This window comes from Mustela putorius, unplaced genomic scaffold (assembly GCF_011764305.1).
Source record: "Mustela putorius furo isolate JIRA1106 unplaced genomic scaffold, ASM1176430v1.1 tig00003869_pilon_pilon_pilon, whole genome shotgun sequence".
Lineage (NCBI taxonomy): Eukaryota > Metazoa > Chordata > Mammalia > Carnivora > Mustelidae > Mustela > Mustela putorius.
Genome location: NW_025422021.1, coordinates 21,308,839 through 21,326,396, shown reverse-complemented (window position 1 = coordinate 21,326,396; position 17,558 = coordinate 21,308,839). Strand labels below are relative to the sequence as shown.

The 17,558-nt window shown below is 33.9% G+C and overlaps 1 protein-coding gene across 22 annotated transcripts in view; it reads right to left on the bottom strand.

Moving 5' to 3' along the window:
• The window catches only part of BAZ2B (bromodomain adjacent to zinc finger domain 2B), a 316,560-nt gene that overhangs the window by 54,141 nt on the left and 244,861 nt on the right, over positions 1-17,558 (bottom strand). For all 22 annotated transcript variants that reach the window (XM_045066575.1, XM_045066584.1, XM_045066581.1 and 19 more), the window contains 4 exons: positions 6,383-6,522; positions 3,846-4,100; positions 2,402-2,616; positions 1,065-1,139 (listed from right to left, as the gene is read on the bottom strand). In XM_045066575.1, coding sequence (XP_044922510.1) covers positions 1,065-1,139; positions 2,402-2,616; positions 3,846-4,100; positions 6,383-6,522 — 685 coding nt within the window. The remainder of the gene's footprint in view (positions 1-1,064; positions 1,140-2,401; positions 2,617-3,845; positions 4,101-6,382; positions 6,523-17,558) is intronic.

The window sequence follows — 17,558 nt, the reverse complement described above, 5'->3', positions numbered from 1 at the left end:
GAGAGAGCACAAGCAGGGGGAGGGGCAGAGGGAGAAGCAGACTCCATCTCAGGATCCTGAAGGCAGCTGCTTAACTGACAGAGCCCCTCAGGCACCCCTTGATTTGTTTTTTCTTTTCTTTTTTTTTTTTTTTGAGAGAGAGAGAGATGGAAAGTGTGCACATAGGGTGGGGGGAAGTAGAGGGAAAGGGAGAAAGAATCTCAAGCAGGCTCCATATCTAGCGCATAGCCCAACCCAGGGCTTGATCTCGTGACCTGATCTGAAATCAAGAATCCGATGTTTAACTGATTGAGCCACCCAGGCACCTCAAAGAGCACATCATGAGCTTGAGCCAAAAATATCTTATGGTATTTTTGTCAATAAGGAATAAATCAATGATAATAAAAATTAGAATTGAGAAGTTTAATAAACATGTTTCCAGAAATTATAGAATGTATTAACTTTCAAGAATTATTTAGGATACCTCTTTGGAATTAGAGCACATTTAAAAAAGTAAAATTTAGAAGTCTGTAAAGATTAACTCTAGCAATGGCCAAGTGATAATTTCTGATCTTATACTATCAGACTGAATAAATTTCAGTTCAAATTACCATAAAGAAATTATCTTCTTAACATAGAAGTTGAATAATTTCAGCATTGTATTTCCTGGCAGAAAGCTAATTAAGTTTTAATGCTGAATACATTTGGATATGTTAGACCCTCTGTAAAAGCAAACTTTAATTAGAAAGCAATTAAAAAGGTGGTAATTCCAAACAGATTCTGTTTATGACAAAAGTAACCTGATAGCAACAACAATCTTAGAAAATGTGATTACTCGACTTCTTTGAAATAAAGAAGATAAATGGTCTGTTTTCTAAATTTGAAGAATATGAGCTTAATGAAATCTCAGTGTAACTTTTGTCCACTGCAAATTCTGACCCTGGGTTTCATTAATTTCATATCTCATCCTTATTAAGCTTTACTATTCTAATTCTAAGACAAAATAAGGTTGCAATTTGTATGCTTTATAGGGGAACATGTACAAAGGAAAAACAGTAAACTGATTTTAATAAAACAAGACTTACTTGCGAAGTTTACCTTCTACTACCCATTTATCTCTCCTCAAGTTTGACATATAATCAATGTTCTTATCAATTTCACTGTCAATGCAAAAATTGGAAGACATAAATTAATCCATTATGCAATACATTAGTTTGGTAATAAGCAAATTGATGCAGTTTTGGTAAGTACAAATGATGACTTTATGAATAGCAAAAACAATTGAAAATTATATTAATATATTTTCATATCTTAGAGATATATAGAAAACTTAAAATGTCCAGTAATGGTAGAAATGCATAGCTCTAAAATATCTGAGTCAAACCTTTTTCTACAAAGGTAAAGGGTTGAAAGTAACATATTTAAATCTGTAATATAACAAATAACAAGAACAAGATGGACATGGATTTGTTCATCAAATCTTGAAATACTACAGTGGAGAAATTACTTTGACTTTTAAATGAGGATATTTTTTTAAAAAGTACAAGTTAATAAAGTAATAATCTAAAAATATTAATATTACATTAGCACATAGTATAATAAAAAGTAGAATTATCCAATTCTAGGAATGGCTACTAAGGAAAATCAGGTAGTCATCTATCATTGAAAGACGTCAAAAAAGAAAAATTTTGGATTCTTTCAGTTTTGGTACTCTATTGTATAATTAAAACAAGTCACAAAGACTGTATACAGTATGGTCCAAATTTTTGTTTCAACAGACTGCAAAGAAATACATTTAAATATTATTAGCAGTAGTCATCTCTGAATGGTGAAATCAAGTACAATTTTTTTTTAAAGATTTTTTTTTTAAACATTTTGTGTTTCTTTCTTTTTTTTTTTTTTTTTTTATTTATTTGACAGAGAGAGAGAGGGATGACAAGTAGGCAGAGAGGCAGGCAGAGAGACAGAGGGGAAAGCAGGCTCCCTGCTTCCGAGCAGAGAGCCCGATGCGGGACTAGATCCCAGGACCCTGAGATCATGACCTGATCTGAAGGCAGAGGCTTAACCCACTGAGCCGCTCAGGCGTCCCTTTTTAAAGATTTTTAAAAATTTATTTATTTGACAGAGATCACAAGTAGGCAGAGAGGCAGGCAGAGAGAAAGAGGAAGAAGCAGCCTCCCTGCTGAGCAGAGATCCCGATGTGGGGCTCGATCCCGGGACCTGGGATCATGACCTGAGCCGAAGGCAGAGGCTTTAAACCACTGAGCAACCCAGGCGCCCCATCAAGTACAATTTTAATTTTTTTTTTTTTTTTGTGGTAGTCTGTTACTTCAAAATGTTCTATTAGGAGTTTGCATTATTTTGTGATTAGACAAATTCAAAACAGAAAACAATCACCAAAAAGGTCTGGGTGTATGCTTACCTCACCACACTCTTACTGCATGCCAGTTCATTGATCAGGAAAGCCAAGACTGAAGCTTTCTGTTCTGGAGTATGAGCCTGAAAAGCTTTGGTTTTTAAGCTTTCAGTAAGTTCAGTTTGTCCACAATGGGCTTCCATAAAAATCTGCAAAATCTCAGAAACATTGTCTCGATTCACGCCAACATTCAGCAAATGTTCTCCAAGAGCTGTTTTGGCCTATAAAAATTTGACATTTTTATCAGTATTGATCATAACCATTCATGACATAAAAATAATACAATTTTAAAATATGGATATTAAATAATCCAGATATTACTGGCAAGGACTTTATTCATATTTTTGATGGAGTGGAGTTAAAAATAGGCAACAGATGATAGTCAAGTTTTTAAGTACTTGTAATCCTTCTATTCCTTCTTCAAGCCCCTGGTTAAAAGTTAGGCAGGGAGAATAGTATGTAATTCATGGGTAGAAATAGTCTATCATACCTTCCTTGACTATAGAGACTATCCTAAGCTTCTCCAGGCTTTATCTAGACATTCTATCAGTAGTGGTGGGGCTAGGTTCAAGAACATGACTACTGTGCTCTGGCTCTCAATGTCATGGGTGCCACTGCCTGCTATAGTGAATGAATAGAGAGATGGAAGAGAAATTAGCAGATGCAGCTGGAAGCTTCTCACTCTACAATATTATCTACAGCAAAGCTGACCAAAATGTGTAGCTTAGTTGAAATTAAAATAAATTCGAACTTATTGGGTATCTGCATTAAGAGTCTTAATGTGCTGGTCTGTAGATGCTTTGATTAGCCTCAGTTATTCACAGTGATTCAGAGAGAACACAGTATAATTTCAAAAGGCACACCTAAGTTCTAACTGCTTCATGAATTATGTTAATAATCATCATAATAATAATCATAATATCACATGGGTAATAGTAATCTAATATATGGGCATTTCTTTAAATTTGGTTTTTGCTGACAGCTAGAGGAAAATAGTAATTTGGGAATGATCTATATTCCTTAGGCTTTATGAAATAGGTTTTTCTAGGTTTGTACCAATTTAAGTACAAACTGAAGCTGATCTACATTTGACTTGGTCAGACATGTAGAGAAAAATTGGATCAGTCTATACAGTTTTCTGCTAATATGCTAAAAGCCAGCTAACAATGCACTGATAGTACAAATTTTTATTTTTATTTATTTATTTTTTATTTTTTAAAGATTTTATTTATTTATTTGACAGAGAGAAATCATAAGTAGATGGAGAGGCAGGCAGAAAGAGAGAGAGAGAGGGAAGCAGGCTCCTGCTGAGCAGAGAGCCCGATGCGGGACCTGATCCCAGGACCCTGAGATCATGACCTGAGCCGAAGGCAGCAGCTTAACCCACTGAGCCACCCAGGCGCCCCATGATAGTACAAATTTAAAAAAAAATTATAGATATATTTTTTACCTTGTATCCTGTAATTAGACCTGGATCACATACAGCAGCTGAGAGGAGCCTCACAAGCAAGTCTTGTACTTCACCCATGCTGTCCCCTATATTTAGCAATCCCTCTTGAAGAACACTCAGGTTTGGAACATCAATATTCACATCAAAGCCCAAAACTTTACCAAAGTTTCGTAAGAACTGCACCACCATGAGACAGTCTGAAAATGTACTTCCAGAGAGAACAAGTCCTGGAATACGAGGCAACTCTGGCAAAGGCTGCACATAAAACAAAATAATAAATTATTTTAGAGCCATGATTTTCCCTCTGGATTATAAATTCCCTGGGGGCATTTCTACAACCTCATGGTACTAAGTACAGACTGCTCTCGAATGCAAGTAACCAACAAAAAATTTTGGTTGAACCCAACATGAACTTAGATTTCTGCAAAAGAGAATGCTAATTTTAATTAATTTACATATTGATAAAAATTGGCTTATATGGCTGGCGCAATAATTAGATAACATAAGAACATTTCAAAAATACCATGCCATGGACATACTTAGCAGAGTACTGATTTCTTCTAATGATGGAGACCAATTTATATCGCAAACTACTTGGGGAGCTCAGAAACTAACATTGTTCATCAGAGGGCTGTTTGGTTGGGCACAGTGCATTTTTGGCTAATGAATGTGGACAAATTACTAGGTCAACATGATCAGAACTCATGACCCTATCAAGAACCCAGTTATACTGCAACTAACAGCCTTTAGGTTTCCTGTACATAGCAAAGCATTAATACTGAGTTTCAATATCAAAATTAGAAAGCTGTCTCTTTTGCTCCTTCTCAAATATGTTTACATATTAACATTTCAATGGCTGAACTATAGTACTAGTTGTCATAAACATTTAAAAAATTAAGTAAATAGGTAATCTAAATTAAAAATCTTTTTTCTACATGAATGGGATTTAATAATTGTATCTTAAACTTTGTGGAAAGAAATGTGACTTGTAAATACTTCTATTTCTCTGAATTGTCTTGTCCAAAAATGTTCTCCTACCCTTCACTTACTGAAATAACTAACCAAATACTTTTCCTATAATATTATATGGAAACACAGAACTATGGATAATAGCTGATACCATACAAATCTTTTATGTTCCATTTGAAAACCATTTAATTCAGAGACTTTTCCTGAACGCTATCATACGCAGACATTTCCATGACTCTAAAAATGTATACAACAAAGCTAATAAAAATAGGGCTTAAAATGAACATATATTGATACAGTGCATATGGATTTAAATAAAAATAAAAGATGCAAGGAAATAAAGCTCATTTAGAATTAAAAAGTATTTACTCACTATAAGGCTTTAATAAGTGTGTTAACTTACATATATGCCCTTTCTAGGCTCATTTTAAACATCCAATTGACTAAAACTGGCATTATACTTTCATTTGCATTTAAAAGCATTTATGCTAAGTAACTAAATAGAATATTAATATAATTAAATCCTCACTGGAGTACTAAAAGTTTGCCTTAAGTACTTTAGAAAAGAGCTTACACAGATTAAGAGACACTCATTATTTGTATTATAGATGAATATGACTTATAAGTAAATATAGATGCTATTTATCAAGTATAATAATATATTGTTGAGATAGTATCATAGAGATAATATGAAGCATCAATATAGTTTTCTAGAAATACCATTTTCTTAGAGTCAAACATAAAATATTTCTACTTGTAAGTATATGAAATCATGCCAGATACCAATATTATTTGGCTCTTTCCAAATTTCTACTTTTATATATTTTAGCCACATTACATATCTGTGAAGCACGATGGAAGGGAAAACACATATGAAGTACGTTGGTTGGATATACTTCTTGGCTTTCAAGATGATAAACAGTATGGACTCTAGAATTTAACAAACCGGAGACTTAATCCACGTTGCCACTTATTAGCAGTGTAATACTGGGCAAGTTCCTCAATCTCTTTGTGTCTCAGTTTTCCCATCTGTAAATGGGCATAAATATCAGTTCCCCAGGACTATGGTGAGGATTAAATGAGAGAATTCACTGAAAGCCCTTAGCATAGTGCCTGGCATGTAATAAACACACTCAAGAAAAGTTAGTTACGATCACTAAAGCACTGAAGGAAGTTGTAGATTATAAATCTTCACTTCTTTAAATACCTACAGGTATGTGGTATGGAATTAGAGTTTTCTGTACCTAAATGCCTGGGAGGAACCAAATGACATATAGAAATTCTATCCACTTTTCTAATTCATCTTTGCAGATTTCCTCAGTATTTCTACTTCAATTTAAAAAGGTTTACAGTGCTCCACTTATGTATTAAACAGTACCATTATTGGCATAGGAGCTCTAAAGAGGTTTATTGGTGGCTGTCCAGGAAAGGCAGACAGACCTTGACTTGGAAACCCACTGCTCTGGTTAAAAATGAAAGGCTTTTGTAATGGCAACTCCGGCAAAGGAATCAGGTGAGACACAGGAAAAATTAAAGTTATTAATGAAATGTTTCACATGATAAATTACCTTTTGGTCTGCTAAGCACATATCTTCATTAGGCTTCTTTAGTTCCTTTGCCATTTCTAATTCTAATCTTCGTTGCTCTAGTTTACGTTCTTTATTTAATCTTTTCTCATCACGTTTTTCTTGTTTCAACCGTTCTTTTTTTAAAAAAAGAAAATCAAGTCCAAAAGTCTCTTTAATCATTGTATGTGTTTGAAAAACCTCCAGTTAAAATTTTAAAAAGTTATCAAAAGGCTATTATTTCCATGAACAGAATTCTCTTAAGAGATTTAGGAATAGACTTAGAAACATAGAAACATACATAGAAACAATGACTTATTTTCACCCTTTGAATTTTAAAATAACCTTATGATTGTGTGTGTGTGTTTGTATTATCAATATTAGAAGCAACTCAGATTATTCCATTGTTCAAAATTTATTCAATCCTTCCCCAGGTTACAAGATGAGAATAAAATACTTATTAACAAGAGCAGATATATAAAATGCACATGGGTAATTAAATATTTATAAAATACAGTTAGCTTAGTATTAACACAAATTTTTGTATAACTCCATCCAAAAGGCAAGGGAAGATTTACAGCATGAAAGTGGAAAGAAACAACATGCTTGAATTTGCAAAAGTAGTTCTTACAATTAACTAGTCTGTGATGAATCTAAAATACTATTTACCACTATAAACAACATATATATAAAATGATTCTGATATATCAACTATATAATCAACTATTACCACTATAAACAACATATATATAAAATGGATTCTGAAGGCAATTACAAAAGCATTCAAAAAATATTTTCTGTAATGGCAGCAAGATGAAAATAGTTGTCCTGTCTCCCTGTTGAGGGGACAACATTCTGTTGGAAGAAGTCAAAATTTTCTACGATATATTAGTGTCAGTACTTTATTGCCAGACCTCAAATACAATTCTTACGCAGATGAGAAATAACAGTGGAATCATCGGCTGTTCTAACCTATTACCTCACACATTTGACACATTAATGATGGGCTTACTTTTTTTTAATTTTTTTTTAAATTTTTAAAAAGATTTTATTTATTTATTTATTTGTCAGAGAGAGAGAGAGAGAGAGCGCATGCACACAAGCAGGCAGAGTGGCAGGCAGAGGCAGAGAGAGAAGCAGGCTTCCTGCCGAGCAAGAAGCCCGATGGGGGACTCAATCCCAGGACCCTAAGATCATGACCTGAGCCAAAGGCAGCGGCTTAACTGACTGAGCCACCCAGGCGTCCTGAATGATGGGTTTACTTTTATAAAGCTGGACATGTCTCTTCATTAACTGAAAATCTTTCAATTTTCTTTATTTTTATCAAAATAAAGTCCAACTCCTTACTTCCGAATTCAAGACTCTCTCCCTCTCTCTCTCTCTTTTTTTTAATCTTATCTCCCAGTTTTGTATTCTTTGTAGATTTAGTCAAGCTATTCGCTATTCCTGATGAACACCTTGTTTCCTCACCTCCTTATATTGGTGCACTCCAAGCAGGAAGGTCAGTACTCCACCTTAATCTTATTTAAACACTACCACTTCCTCCCTAGTACCAATTTCTCTACCTATAATTTTAACATTGCACTCATTGCTTTGTTGTACACACACACACACACACACACACACACACACACACTAGCATTTTTGCCCATATTCTAGCTATCCCTGTTTCATTACTATGGCTAAGACAGCATCCTAACTGCTGTGGGAGGGCATGCCACAGGGGAGACACAGAGGAGAGGATATTCCAGGCAGAGTAGAGAAAGCACAGTGTATTTAAGAAATTGCTACTAGTGTCAAGAGTGGAGTGGAGGTTGCAGGTTGACTAGTTGCTGAATATTATGATACAGAGCCAGACGTCAGGTCATGAGAGCCTTTTTACATGATATGCTCACATCACTGCTCATTTTTATACAACCTCTAAATTTCTGGGTTACTGATTCATACAGACATTAGGGAGGAAAATGATTCAGAAGCTCTATTGTGAGACTACTGACATCAAAAAAGTGCTACAATTAATCTTATTGATTATAAACTAAAAGCAGTTTCTGAGGGTCTAATGACATAAAATATACACAATTAACATGCAACATTCCTACAATGCAGTATAGATTTTCAAACAAAACTATCATTGGTAGAACATTTTTTCCCCAGAATTGGATTTTTAATTTATAAATACATGAATGTTACTCTAAGAATTTTTCCAAGAAAGAGAAAATATTTTGGTCACTGACCAGAATAATGAATCACAATCACCAACAGAAAAAACAAATGTCTCTTATAGATTTCGAAGTAACTGGTGTAAATTTTTCTACCATATAGGACTAACTCGGAATTCTTAACGATGTTCATTATAATAATAACCAAAAATATTGAGACTATTACTCACTAAAACTGTTGAAAATGGTTGCCATTTCTTTTCAGAAAGAGAGAAAAGATATTGTGACACTAATGCTCTCTTCACTGCGCCAACTTCACTTTGATGGCAATCTGGGGGTACATAATACTTCACTGATATACAGACAGTGAGTTAGAGTGCATTTAATGTCATGAGGTAAATATGGCTTATATTCTTGGATACCATTTTTAGCTAGTGATAGGCAATATTTTTTCCAGTTAAAAGCATGGTTATAATATGGCATGGAGAGTAAAATGACATCAATTTTTTTAGGATAAAATGGAGATTTCCAAGAAATCTTAGAAATTTTTAGGACCTTTATTACTTAAAGACAAGCAACCATTCTTGTCTTGAAATATTAGGTATACTTCGAAGGAAACATGAGGTCTCTAAATGTAGTAAATTTGATGAGTTTACTCACTAATTTATTTAATGAACTGTATAAAACAAGGTAACTAACTCTCAAAGAACAAGAGCTTCTGGGTCCCCTCAACAATCAACCAATATTAAAATGGTACATAAAGAAAGTCACAATCTAGCCCCACACAAGATTTTGTCTCATATGTCATGATTATCAAAGTATTTCCCATGATCCATCACATTGTGTGATACACCTGTGTTAAGAAGACAGTGTAACCAGTTGAGGCATTGCTTAGATGATGATGAAGATGACGAAAAAGGACAAGGAGGGAAACGGGAAGACGTGGAGTACAGACAACAAAGAGGTGGGGGAGAAAAGCAACAAAGCCAAGACAGGGTCATACACATGGCAAAAACTGATTAACCCCCTCTTTGCCCCTTCTTCCTCTCTGCCCACAGGTCATATTGAGTTACAACACGGTACCTTTGTATATGCCATTTCCTCTGCCTGAAATGCAGAACCTCTCTTCCTTAACACAGAAATAAAGCCTTCTTTTATTCTTCTCCTAAGTGTTTCAAGCATTTTAATATCTCTCTCTTTTTCTAAGCTTCCATATAACTTGTTATATTATTTATTGTACTGTGGGACATTTATTTGTCTAAAGTTGATCTCTTCCACTTTACTGTAAGCTTTTAGAGGTCAGAGGAACAAATGTATTCACCTCTTTCTTTATGGAACAAGTTCAATTCCTAGCAGTACAATTTGCCAGACACTTCAAGGAAGTTTTTAATGATCTTATTTTTCTCTCTATCAAGCTTATATCAGTTAAACTTTCCTCTCCCACTGGTCTCAATGCTGTTCTTATCTCCAACTACAATAGTTGTCATATATCTTTAACAGAAATATTTGGTGTGCCTAGGCATATATAAATTATTTAAGTATTCATTTGCTGAATGATTAATTCCACAAATGCCATATAAATAACGATAGGTTAACGTTTGTACCAGTCATTAAACATATTCAATAGCTGATTTTTTTCTCAACTTTTTATATTTCATTCTGTGGACAGACATAATTGATGTCTTCTATTTTCAATTATACACAAACCTTGTAGCCAAAAGCAGAGTTTAATACAATTATTAATAATATTCAAATTATATTTGGGAATTTTAAAATATCTAAAATATATTTCCCACATCTACTCCAACCTTGTTAATTTTAATTTCTTAATCATTTTAATTTCATACACTATGATTTGATGTGCTTACAAATACACTGTCCCCATACTAAAATTAAATAGACTTATTATCTGATAATTTTTTCCAGAAATTCAAGTTTAAAGTGGCAGTGCTATTTTAGGCCAAATTTGAAGATGTTTAAACTTGTGTAGTATTCTCTCTTCTAGACTTGGTATACTGTTTGAAAGAGCAATATTTACCAACTTTTCACATAAGCACCCCCCCCTTTTAAAAAGATTTTATTTATTTATTTATTTGACAGACAGAGATCACAAGCAGGCAGTGAGTCAGGCAGAGAGAGAGGAAGGGAAGCAGGCTCCCCGCTGAGCAGAGAGCCAATGTGGGGCTCCATCCTAGGACCCTGGGATCATGACCTGAGCCGAAGGCAGAGGCTTTAACCCACTGAGCCACCCAGGTGCCCCAACACCGCCCCCGCTTTTTAAAAAGATTTTATCATTTGAAAGGGAGAGAGACAGAGTACAAGCATGGGGAGAGGCAAACTACGCACTGCGTTGGGAGCCCGAATTGGGACTCGATTCCAGGACTGGAAATCACGATCTGAGCCCAAGGCAGATGCTTAACCATCCAAGCCATCCAAGCCATCCAAGCCATCCAAGAACCCCATACCTAAGCCTTCTCTTGACAAGTTACTATGCTTCATCCTACACTTAATTTCTATAATATTATGGCTTCTTAAAGATTTAATTAATTAACTTAGAATGAGAGTATATGTGTGCATGTGCATGAGCTGGGGGAGGGGCAGAAGGAGAGGAAGAGAGCAGACTCTGAGATCAGTGTAGAGCCAAAACAGGGGTCAATCCCATGACCCTGAGATCATGACCTAAGCTGAAACCAAGAGTGGAAACCCAACTGACTGAGCCACTCAGACACCCCTATAATAATGTGTTTTGTTGCCAAGTCAAATACTAGGATTTCACAATGGAACTTTCTGGGTCTGTAAGGTCAACTCACAATAAAACTTTGATGTACCAGAGAGGACTTATGAAACCTATTATAATATGAAAGGAATGTTAAAACGTATTTTATACTAACAATGGTTAAATTTCAGGGCAATAACTTACATTGCCTACAAATAACTACAAAATACAGCTCCTGATTATTTTTTAGATTGACTGTCAATAATGGCAATCAATTAGTATGCCTCCTCTTAATTTTTTTTGGCCTTCATCCCCCTCATACCTTCCAGTTTTCTAGATGTAGAAATTCTTGAAGTAAATGAATTCTCAGAATATGTCATTTATAATAAAATATTTTTAATCATCTTAATTACAGTAATGGAATTTTCCATATCAAAATATTACTAATATTTTAGTTAAGAAATCATTTACATTTTATTTCAAAGTTGAAACACCTTTTTATAACAAATGGATTAAATTTAGATTATCCTAAACAGCCCAAAATACATAGGGTAACAATTTCAAAATCAGTTTTTTACTCACACAAAAAGACTACCTTAGGGACTCTCAAGGCATAAATGACCATATTTCCAGAAATCTATAGCACAATAATAAATGTATGAAATAAATTTACTCTATTTTAGAGCCATAGAAGTTTAAAAACCAAACAATGAATGTGGTAGAATGGCCTGTTATTGTAAACTTTTACAACTTATCAGACTGCAAAACAAGACATTTTTTAAGAGACAATGTTGCAAAGATGCCTTATTTTTTTGCTTTTTATGATTCTACTAGGTCTCTGAGGTGTTTGTTTTGGGAATAATTAGGGGAATACATTTCTTTTGACAGCAACTTGTACTTAAATTTCAAAGACATAAATATAATTTAAGAGACACAGGTTTACCTCAGGGTATAGGAAGACTGCAAGTATAAATAAGATTAATAATACAAGCCATTTAAAGAAGACAGACATAAAGATTAACAGTTACTGTTTTATGGTAACACTGAATATGAATAGAACAATCAGGGTAATTTTTTCTAAAGGGACTATTTTTTCATTTAAAATATGAAAATTAAGTTTAAACAAATTTTAAAATTATGAATCACATGATAAAGAGAGAGACCATTATGTTTTATATTTTAATAGAAATTTTATTTTATAGGTATAATATTTAAAAAGAATAAAACCTCCCAGTTATTATATTTTCTCAAAATCCCCCAAGGTATTACAGAAGTCTGTACTTTAGATTATGTATCTAATACTCTGTAGAATAGCTCCTATAAATGTGTTCCAAGTTAAAATTAAAATTGTTAATAATTCCTGAGTCAGACTGAATCAGAGATTTTAATATACCTAAATTAAATTGATAATAATCCTTTAAAAATTGACTTTGTTTATAGGACATTTAACATCTTATCATATAGCTAATATAAAATCATTTTATATTTGTTTTTAGACTATTTAACTTTAAAATTAAAGTGCATTATAAGTACATTGCATAAATACAATATACAAGCATGCCAGAGAAGTATATTTACCATGTCTTCAATTGAACAATGGGTTTAAACAAAACCACCTATGTGTGCAATTCTACTTATTTTCATTATTCACTAACTAGTAACTAATATAAATATAGGATTATAAAATAGACTCATGACGAATCATGGATGGGGAGGGTTACATATTTTTTCTGCTTTCAAATTGTTTATTAGATGGCTTCTGAAACCTGAGCTACTCTCTTTTATTTTATGGTTCTGTCTCCTAAAGTGCTGACACAATCTTCTGTGATAGCTGCATATTTAACAATCTTTTATAGTTTATTGATCCTTGGAGGGAGACATATAAAAGACTCTTGACGATCACTCTGGTTGATTATTCAGTTAATATGAGTAAAGTGGTTATAAATTTGTGACTGGTATGGTTTAAAGTTCTTCTAAATGAAAGAGGAGATTTTGAGCTACTTTTTCACACTGCTTTAACCAACCTGTTTCTAGTGCTTAGTAATAATGAAAGCAGATGTGTCTCATATTATACTTGAATTATACTAGGAAATAAACCTTTTTTGTTCACGAGATTAACTATTCTTTCTTACATTTTCTTATGAAAATATTTATGAACTATGATGATATAGCAGTGATCCTTTAAAACTACTAAGAGAGTAATAACAAGTAAGGTAATTTATGTAAGTCTGAATATTCTTACTAATTATAGGGTTTTTAAAAAAGGTTTTTATTTATTTATGGGGTGGGGGAGACACAATGAGCAAGGAGGGAAGGGCAGAAGGAGAGGAAGAAGACTCCCTGCTGAGTAGGGAATCTGATGCACGCCCCCATGCCCCCAATCCCAGGACCCTGGGATCATGACCCGAACTGAACAGATGCTTAACCAACTTAACCAACTTAACCCAGGTGCCCCACTAATTATAAATTTATATAATGGAAGAACTATAGAAATTGGGATTATTTTAGTAAAAATTTATTGAGTTAATCTAAATCAAAAAGTAAGATCAGTGTAGTGTACACAGAGTAACATAAAAGTGATGTTTGTGTTACCATCTTACTTTGATGGTTATGGGGAGGTTCTTGGAATAATTTCAGATGTTATCAGAGATTTTTAATTAACAAGGTGAAGCAATTTATTTTTTTAACCTCATTAGTTCTTTAAATATTATTCAGAACATTTTTGTTTATCTTCTCTGTTTTTTTTCACAATCTAATCATAAAATGTTGAAGGTACTGAAAGCTAGAATCAAGGTTTTTATATATTGGCCAGTTCAGAATTTTTAGTTGGCCCTGCCTAGGTATCATATGGCTATAACTTTACAATAAAGTTTGTTTTTTTTAATAGTTAATAACAGAAAAAAATATATGGTAATAGGACATAGAATATGAAGCCAATATATGCCCATTATTGGCATTACTAGTTATATCTTTTGCATGTTAAGTAATAATAAGGAAATGGACAAGTACATATAGAAATATTTTGTTAATATTCACAGAGGTGGCACATTGATGTAAAGATCTGGTTAAAGTTTTGTGTTGCCAGTAAAAACATATGCCTAATTACTGTCTAACTGTTTATACTATAAATTTTTATCTCTGATATAATAAAAAAAATCATTATTTTTGTTTTTTCTGTAGTATCTAATCCAATGCTGTGCGCAAAATAGTAGTTTAAGAAGTAAAATTATGTAAATATGGTAAAATTATCTAGTCTTGTTCACAAGTCTACAGTTATCAGAGGATAATATTTTAAGAGCTCAGTTTTACCTATGGGGTTCTCTTAAACATTCCAATAAAGGATTATTTGTGACATATTTCATTTTAAATAATAGTTTCCTGAATGTCTAACTCTAAGAGAACCATCTAGGGTAAAATAAAAGTTTCTATTGTTACATAAATAAAATTATATAGGTAGAAAACATAATAATGTACTCATTCTTTAATGATATTTTTATCACCAATTTGTTTAACTGCCATTGCATTTTAACTCATTCATTTATTTATTTATTCATTCAACTACAATTTTCTAAGGTCCAACTGTATCCCTGGCTCTACAGTGATACACAAGACAGACAAGATTCCTGTCCTCAAAGATCTTACATCCTGTGAGGAAGCAGACCATAAACAACTGTAAAATAATTAAGATGATGGAATGGAGTTCCAAAGGTGGGGTATAAAAAAGGCAAAATTAGGTGTTCTTGGAAGGCCTCTTAGACAAGTTAACATTTGATCTATAAATAAACAACAAATAGGAATCACTTGAATATTTGGTGGAAGAGCAGCAATGGTAAAGACCCTTTGTTTAGGATAATAAAAAAAACCCAAAATGACTGTAATGCAGTACTTAAGAGACAAATCGCATGAGGTAAAGTTGAAGTGAGAGGCAGAGGTCAGTGCATGTGGGACTGCTTTGTGACGGTGAGGCATTTAGACTTTACTACAACTTCAGTAAGAAGCTACTGGTTAGTGTTAAGATGTAACCTGGTTCACTTTCTGAAAAGTGAATCACTCTGGCTGCTCTGTGGAGAACACATAGGGAGTGCTTAGGAAAATAAGAATGCAAACAAGGGAAGGAGGTTCCTTAAATTATTACGCTTCATTTTATTAATACATATATAGCATAATAATTATATACTTTATATATATATATATATATATATATATGCACATTTCTCTCTCTCTCTCTCTTTTTTTTAATAGTTTGGCATGGTTGCCTTGACATTCCTTTCCAAATTACTTAGGCTTGACGTGAGCAGCCCAGTCCAGAATGTGTATTGCCCTAATATAGGTGCTTTCATTTTTAGTTCTTTTTCACCTTATCTAATGCTTATTTTTATTTTAAAAAATTTCTTAAAATTTTACTTTTTTTTCAGTGTTCCAAAGCTCATTGTTTATGCACCACACCCAGTGCTCCGTGCAATACGTGCCCTCCGCGATACTATTATTTTTCTAAGTACTTCAGACAGAAGTGTGAATACTATGTATGTTACTCATGTTTCTTTTTTCTGAGGAGGAATGAGATAGGAGAGGGAAAGCTGTACTTGGTTTCTCATATTCCTTTCCAAGTTTTACTGGAACCAATGTACCTGATTTGCTTTATCTAGTCAAAGGTAAATCTTTTTTCCATGAAAGGTGCTCTTGGTCTTTCATGGATTCTTAGAATGTTTAATTTTAATTACCTTCATTTATCCTGTGGCTGCTATCTTTCACTCAAACCAGATCTTATTCTCCTCACTTTAGCAGCTTTTCCCACTCTCTTCCCAGGCAACAGGAGATATGTAAAACCAATGGAAGAGATCATGCCTTTTGGGCCTTTTGGGCACCTTTTAATCTGGGCATTCACTCTCTTTGATGATCTTACTCTTACTCTTGGGTTCTCCTCTTCTACTAAATTCAAATATATCTGGAGATAATGTTCTGCATTACTGTCATTATTCTGCCTTTCTTTAGCTTTTCTTCCCATCAGGAAAAATTGGAATGGCATGCTCCTGTTCTTTTTTAGCCCTCTAGAAAGAAGTACACTTGGTAGAGAGGAACTTATCTCTTGCAAAATTTTCTAGGTCCTTTTCCTGAGATGTTCTTCAGTTTCTATCCTCCAGATTGGAGGAAATTAGGGTGCGCTTTTAATTACTCCCTTTCCTACTCTTTCCACTGCCACACTGCTTTTAGAAAGAAACAGCGATAGCAGCCACTCCAATTCTCAGAATTTGTTGTCTGTCTTTCTCTACTTGTCATTTTTCAGAGATTACAGTTATAAATTCATAGACTCACATTACATTAGGTTACATTAGGTGTAAAAGCTGTCAATGGGCCTGGATAATTAACAGGTTTGGAAGAAAAGAGAGTAAGAAAAATGTTAAGGCAAAACTTCCATGAAATTTAGGAGAGTCACAAGAAGTGATTGCTCGGGATGCCTGGGTGGCTCAGTTGGTTGGACGACTGTCTTCGGCTCAGGTCATGATCCCGGAGTTCCGGGATCAAGTCCCGCATCGGGCTCCCAGCTCCACGGGGAGTCTGCTTCTCCCTCTGACTTTCTCCTTGCTCATGCTCTCTCTCACTGTCTCTCTCTCAAATAAATAAATAAAATCTTTAAAAAAAAAAAGAAGTGATTGCTGGAAGAGGCTAATTAGAGGTAATCTGTGTTAGTAGTTCCCAACCTGGCTATGCATCTTGGTAGGCCCACTCTACACAGCAATCACATGGAGAGTGATAAGGAACTATTAAGCACTGTGTGGTGCTACGTTTTGTTCCAAAAACTTTACACATACACTCATACAGATGTACACCCATTTAATCATTACTACAAAATGAAATAGAAACTGTTATCTCTATTTTATAGATGAAATATTTGAATCACAGACAGGTGAAATAACTTGCCTAAGGTCACACAGCTGAAGAGCAATGAAACTAGAATTCAAATCCAGGTAAAAAAATTACAATGTCCAGGTTCCTAAACAATATACTTATTGTCTCTCTGCATTAGAAATCTATAATGATAGATTTAAGCCACAGCTGAGGCAAAAATACTGAAATTCAGCTCTCTCAAACTTCCAGACCAAACTGTTATTTTTAATTCTCTTACTAAATGTTTATCTCAGTTGATAATCTTATAATCCTAAAAGGTAGGTACCATTATCTCAATTTAAAAGAAGAAATAAACTTTAAATTAAAATTTAAAACTTGAAACAAAAAAACAGAAGGAGAAGAGGGAAGGAAGGAAGGAAGGAAGGAAAGAAGAAGGAAAAAAGGAAGGAAGAAAAGA